The sequence below is a fragment of the Neltuma alba genome, unplaced genomic scaffold (assembly GCF_004799145.2).
Source record: "Neltuma alba isolate B1F8T4 unplaced genomic scaffold, ASM479914v2 tig00013051_pilon, whole genome shotgun sequence".
Lineage (NCBI taxonomy): Eukaryota > Viridiplantae > Streptophyta > Magnoliopsida > Fabales > Fabaceae > Neltuma > Neltuma alba.
Window position 1 is genome coordinate 46,440 of NW_021637393.1, and position 6,911 is coordinate 53,350.

A 6,911-nucleotide genomic window follows, 5' to 3' on the forward strand; every position below is an offset into this window, starting at 1 on the left:
GTCAGATACAGGGCAAACTGTGAAGAAGCTTGAAGGAATCATCACTTAAACTGCATTTGCCGACACAGTATTTTGATCACAAATCGCCTGTGATATATGTATAACAGTAAAAATAGCAGGAGGTTCTTCTGGATGGTAGCAATTCATGGTTAAAAAATATTGATGAGGTTAGGTTGATCATCTTATGAACAATAGGAACAAAGAGACAGAGACGAAACAGAGATGACAATGAAGGATTTTGAGAAAGAGATTGCTAAGCTGTACACACACATGAGAAGTAATGATTCGAATATTTCAATTAAGTTTCCTTTCTGATCCTGAGAAGACTTGAAACCAGCAATCTTTTGGTTATTGTAATTCTAGAAAAGATCAGCAGGCCATCGATTACATGATCAAAATCTTATGAACTCTAATTGAACTCTAAGTAAAGCCTTTTTCCTTTTTGCCATCACTCATACAAATAACTTGTTATAACTCTCTCTAATACAAGTAGTTTGTAATTGAAAATGTAAGGATTCAAATAAATAACTGTAATGACACTTATAAAAAAGACCCCAAATGCTCCAACAAAACTCCATAAGAAAGCATCTCGAAAATCATCTGTATCCAAATGATGAGGTTGCCTGTTTCTCCCTCCTATTGAGCAATTTTGCGGCAAAGGGGGACCGCATAGAAAAAGGTTCCCTTCATAACTGGCTGAGCCAAAAGTTGCAAATTGATTTTTCATATCAGGTGTCATTCCAGATAGATTATTATGAGCAACTGAGAAGAAAGACAAGAAGTACAACTGAGTTAGTTGTGTAGGAATGTGGCTTGTCAATTTGTTGTGTGAAAGATCAAGGCTTTCTATCTGCTTGAGGCTGGAAAACGTTTCTGGAATAGGCCCTTCCAATTGATTGTTTGACAAATTTAAAGCATGGACAGTGCTTAAGTATCCAAGGTTTGAAGGAATTTTACCTCTCAATTGATTGCTAGAGAGATCCAACCCAGACATGAAATTTAAAATGCTTCCCTTGTAAGATTCATACCTGCTTTTTGTTGTAAAATCTACTTCTTGCACTTTACACAATGTAACATTTTGTTTTTCTTTTGGTACAAAAACTTTACCGGTAATACTGTCAAAACGGTAATGAGACGATCTTGTAGTCCAGGACACAATAAAACTTCCTATTTCGATTTCACTTGCTGCATCCATGTTTCCAAATCCGATGTTATTCAAGCAATATGGTATGCCTCCAGAAAGCTTATTTTGAGAAAGATCTAACAATCTAATATTCTTGAGCTCACATAAATGTGTCGGAATAGAGCCTTCAAGTTTGTTTTCTTTTAACATGAGAACCCTTAAACTAGAGAATGAGCTAATCCATCTTGGAATTCGACCTGAAAATTTGTTATGCATCAAATCGAAAGTCAACAATGAGGAAGAATTAGCCAAAGTAGAAGGTAGAGATCCCATGAAATGATTGCCCTGCAAATGTAGATACATCAACAATGGCATGTTCAGGCAACTTAGCAAAGAACCACTTAATGTATTGTGAGAAAGGTCTAAATATGAAAGTTTGGTCAAGTTGCAAAAGCTTTCTGGAAGTGAACGTGTTAAAGAATTCTGTGACAAAATGAGGTAACTCAAATCTTGAAATTTTCCAATCCAGCTAGGTATTTCACGAAATAGTTGATTGGCACTTAAATCCAACATTATCAATCCAGTACTGTTCATGAAGCCACCTTGAAATTTTCCTTTGAAGTTATTGTTGTTGAGATCAAGAGACAACAAATGTGTGAAATTTGATCCTATGGGAAGACATGAGCCACTCAGGTTGTTGTTTGACAACTTCAAAAATCTCAATTCATTGTTCCCTTGACCAAATTCTTGAGGCAAAGAGCCAAATAAATTATTATTTGACAAGTCAAGATCATTCAATTGTCTCATTTCACCTATTGAAGCTGGAAAATAACCTCGCAATGAAGTTGATGACATATTAAGAGAAATCAAGTTGGGAAAAATGTATCCAATATGAGATGGCATTTCATCTCTGATGGGGTTAGAGGAAATATCAAAGGACTCCATTTGAAGCAGTTTTGAGGCAGGATTGAGTTTAAAGGGAGTAGTGAACAAGTTGTGCGTCAGATTGAAATAACTTAATCTCGTGTTGTTTGTCAAAAGCCATGACGGGAAGGTCCCAGAAATGTTCAAGTGGCTAAGTTCTAGAGCCAGCAAGTCATATTGATGAAGAAGAAAGGTAGGCATTGTCTTATTGTTCGCTTCATTTAGAGAGCATTTGTGGATTCTAAAAAGCCTCAACTGGAAGGAAGGAATAAATGGGGGATTCTCAGTTTCAAGCTTTAGATGGGCGTTAGAGCAAGAGATGCTAAAGACTTTAAGGTTGGAGTGGTTGGCAAGTGAAGAGAGTGAAAAGGAACCACTAAAATTGTCATCAGAAAGAAAAATTGCTGTTAGGGACCTCAGAGCATGAAAAAGTGAGGAAGGAAATGTTCCTTCAAAACGATTTTTATTAAGATAAAGCGTACGTAGAGACGTCAAATTGCCAAGGCATGCAGGAAGTTGCCCCTCAAATTCATTGACGCAAGATTCAATAGGGAAAGATTCTTCAGATTGCACAAGCCTCCTGCAACATACCATTTTTATTCATTAAAATTATTTAATTAGTCCATTAATTAAAAAATTTATACAACTAGAAGTAATAGCTTAACCTCCTACTTAGATTGAGAGAAAATTATGAAGAAAAGAAAACTAGAAAGAAAAATGGGAGGAGAAATGAGTTTTGTCCAAGTTGGTAGGAGAGAAAATATGAGAGGAAGAAAAAGTGGGGGGAAAAAATGAGGTAAGCCCTATGTCTCATTTTCTCTCCAAATTTTCTCTCCATATCTGGAGAGATTTGGAAAGAAAAACAAGATTTACGTGACTACCTTCCTCCTTCTTTAGTTCTCCCTCTCTATATTTATTTTCTTTTATTATATTTAAAAAAGGATTCGCTTTTTATTTTGTATCTCAAAATAATATTTTTATTAAATAAGTTGGTTTTAAAATATAATAATTTGAAAATATATAAACCAAATAATTTGATTTTAAATGATTTGATGATGCTAATATTAGTATAATTTTTCTACTGCAATATTTAATTTGGTTCAATTTTAAATATGATATATTTTGATAAGGATATTTTAGTTTTTCTTTCCTCTCTATTTTCTCTCATCTATCCAAGTAAGAGGAATGATAATATTTTCTTCCTAATTTTTTCTTCTCTCTATTTTTTCTCCTTTCAACTTTTCTTCTTATCCAAATGGATATGAAATTATACTATATTTTTCCAAAAAGGGTTTACGTGGGCTAAATTAATTTGTGGGTATGTACGAATTAAGAAGTTGGGCCCCAGGAAAAACCTCAATATTGAGCCCAAAAATATAAGTGAAAATAAATGATTAAGCCATTTCCTTTTATTAGTTTTAGCCTGTCCATGTGTGTAAATACAGTTCCATCTTCTTCTTCTTATTATTATCATTATTACTATTATTATGTCAACTATTATTTGTTTTGACTACATTATTTTAAACTATTGCCGCATGCCAGTTAGGAGATGGATTGGAAATCGATTTCATTGAACAGTCGACTCAATTTGCAGGAACAAGGAAAATTTGACTGTTTAATTAAAATAAAAATTTGTTATCAGCAAATTTGATGTATAAAATATGATGCATACCTTCTTGTGGCAATGATCCAGTCAGGTTGTTATTGTCTAATGTCAATGTGGTGAGGGAAGTAAGAGACGTAATAGATTCTGGAATACTGCCCTCCAAGTAATTAGCATCAAGCCACAGCTCCTTCAGATTACGTGAATGAGAAAGGTCTGTCAAATGCCAAATGGACATGTGTGCGTTAAGCCACAACTCCTTCAAATTAATTTGTGTGTTTGTGTGTAAGTGTTGTTAAAATTTATTGCTAATGAATCTGCTAAGTAAGAAAACGTCATCTTATCTCTTACTTTTGACATTTCATTCAATTCTCTCAATTAAATAAAGGCATATAAATTGTTCAGGTGAGATCATTATGTGGCAAAGGTAAATAATTCGACTTCCCAACAAAATCAAGAACAAAAAAATCGAAACTTTCATATATTTAATGGAGAAGACGTTGTCTATATATTCCTTTTAGCATTTTTCTTAAAATGATGGCCCGGTAATCTTTTTTCTAAAAATAGATATGCTTTAATTTGATGCACGTTTCAGTAACTACATATGTCCCTCAAAATATACTATAATAGAGAAGACAAAGATTTAGCACCGAAATATGGGAATTCTCTCAACATATTGAATTGTAAGTTCAACAATTCCAAGTTCCCCAGCCTGATATCGCCAAGCAGCCCTGCTCCACAAACAACATGTGATCAGTTACTATGAATGTTAGTGGGTATAAAGAATTATAAAAAATAATTCATATAATTAATATCATCATCCTCTTCATAATTTAACATGAAGTGAAAGTTTGATAATGTAGTTTTTATTAACCTTGTTTTGGGCCCCTCTATATATCCAAGAAAACATCTTGCCTCTAATTTATTTTAAAAAAATATTTACAACACGAATCAAGACGTTTAGTATCTCAAACATTTTCTAAAATATCTTACTTGATTTTTTTTTTTAAAAAAAAGAGTAATAAAACTTTTGGTACTCAAATTTAATTTGTCTCCGTTATCAATTTGGTTTGTGAAGTTTAATTTTTATCAATCAAGTTCTTAAAGTTTCATACGCAATTTTACTCCCTCTGTTGCTATCTATAATTAAGATATAAATGATTAAATTATGTAGATTATATAGTTTGTTGAAATTGCTTAAAGGCAATAAATATGTAAAAATGTATTTTTTTCCAAAAATAATAAAATGGTGAATGAGAGAGAAATTGAGTAAGAAAAAGATAAGTATGAGAGAGAATAAATGAAGTGATATAACATATAATTATTGGGAGAAAATATAAAAAATTGGTTCAAATTTCATAAATAAAGCAAAGTGAGGGTTATCATCCTTGAATTAATGGTTAGTGATAGCACATGTGCGTTTAGGATTATATATCTTCAAACCATAATGACTAATTTTGTATGATTACAAAACTTTAGGACTTGATTTATAACAATTAATTAAATTTCATGGACCAAATCAATAAGTGAAGCAAATTTGAGGGACGAAAGTTTCATTATTCCAATCAGAAATTATCCACAATATTTAGCTAGAACTAGAATGGACTCTTACCCTGGCAAATCAGCGGCCTAAAAGAGGAAACCGACAAAAATGAACGAGATAAAAGGCAATGAATGATATGATCATAATCATTTTTACCTAATTTTTTACTGTAACCGATGTGCCTTTACATCTTCAAAAATCACAGTTCGAAATGCTTATAAAAATGTCGGTCTTAATTAGCAATGTATGTCTATGTACTGTGTGTGTGTGTATACATATATGTATGCATGAATGATAGAATAGTTAAAAGAAAGAGGGTGACCTGACAAGTAATTCCCATCCAAATACAACACTTGAAGCTGGATGAAGGGGAGAAAAGAAGAAGCATTGAGTGACCATTTGATGTGTCTCAACTCATAAGGTCTTGTATTGTTCAGATAAAGGCTTATGACTCTATGAGTGGAGTTGTCACACTTCACAGCCTCCCAAGTGCAGCAATCTGCAGAGAAGGTTTGGTTATTCCAAGAAGGAAGAGAAGAGCCATTTGGATAATTGAAAGCTTCTTTCAATTTCAGAAGGGCTTCTCTTTCTTCTTTCAAGCACCCCTCACTTTCTCCACTAAACCCCAAGAATATGAACATGATTATGGCCATCACGCACCACACGTCTTCTGATCTCACTGAATGATACCCCCATTTTTGAGTATGCTTAATTAGCTTCCCTGTTTGCCTATATGTCTTCCATTACGTCCTCTCTATCCATATATATAGGCCGGAAGGAGACTCAATTATTGCTCTCTGAGTTCCAAAACAGTACACGAGTTGACTCATTTGTGGAGAAATGACTCAGACTGAGGATTAAAAAAACACAGCATATGGTCGGTGGCCAGCAACCAATAAAGCTAACAACCATGCAAGACGCGTGACGACCGAGTCACAGTCAAAAAGTGGGGGGGGGTGGTGTAATCTAGCCATTGGCCAGTGAAAAGAATTAAATTATTATGTATTTATAAAAAGATTTTCACACAGACAATAATAAATCACAGACTCATCAATCCTCTGTTCTGGGTGTGATTAGAATCTATGAGGCATGGAAACAATCTGATCAACTAGAAATCTAACATCAGATGGACTATTCAAACAATGTCGGGACAGAGCGCAATTATAGCAGAAAAGAATAACAAAACCGTAGTATACACAGCAAGAACCTCATGCAAACCATAATCATTTCTCCTATGTTGTATCGGCCGTATGGTTAACAAATGACGTAGTTTCTTGTTGAATGGGCCGTGATTATAACAAAAAATACAGATAAAGTTCCTGATGTGATTTCTGCAATATACTACCTCCGGTTCTAAATATAAGAGCTAATTGATGAGACTCTAATTCATTGTCTCTCTATTAATAACTAAAGGAAACTTAAGTTTTGTTTTATAAATGAGCTTTAAGATTGTTGCAGCTAATTCTACCAATCCAGAAAGTATTCTCTCAGAATGCTCCACTTCGTACCTGACGCAGACTTTAGTCGTTTGTGTGGAATATAAGGAAAAGATGAAGACTCCTTGCCCCAAAGCCAAAGTACACAACTCAGGCCAACCTCTATCACTGTCTGATCTTGACTACTGTTGCTTTACACTTGATATACTTACAAGTTATATCACAGCTACTCAAAATCATTGTATGAAGTTTATGGCTTTACAGTCTAGTGCCATAAAAGCT

The 6,911-nt window shown here is 33.8% G+C and overlaps 1 protein-coding gene and 1 long non-coding RNA gene across 2 annotated transcripts; both read right to left on the reverse strand.

Annotated features, from left to right (window-relative positions):
* Nucleotides 1-273: 273 nt before the first annotated feature.
* LOC114733967 (receptor like protein 21-like) lies at nucleotides 274-1,491 on the reverse strand. Its single transcript, XM_028921447.1, has 2 exons — nucleotides 958-1,491; nucleotides 274-762 (listed from the first exon to the last, which is right to left on the reverse strand). Exons 1-2 carry the CDS (start codon nucleotides 1,484-1,486, stop codon nucleotides 449-451), a joined length of 843 nt encoding a protein of 280 aa, XP_028777280.1. The 5' UTR covers nucleotides 1,487-1,491; the 3' UTR covers nucleotides 274-448.
* Nucleotides 1,492-2,581: 1,090 nt separating this feature from the next.
* On the reverse strand, nucleotides 2,582-5,765 carry LOC114733969 (uncharacterized). The gene is made up of 3 exons (XR_003739117.1): nucleotides 5,516-5,765; nucleotides 3,720-3,866; nucleotides 2,582-2,627 (listed from the first exon to the last, which is right to left on the reverse strand). It is a non-coding gene; the product is annotated as an uncharacterized LOC114733969 (long non-coding RNA).
* Between the last annotated feature and the right edge of the window lie 1,146 nt (nucleotides 5,766-6,911).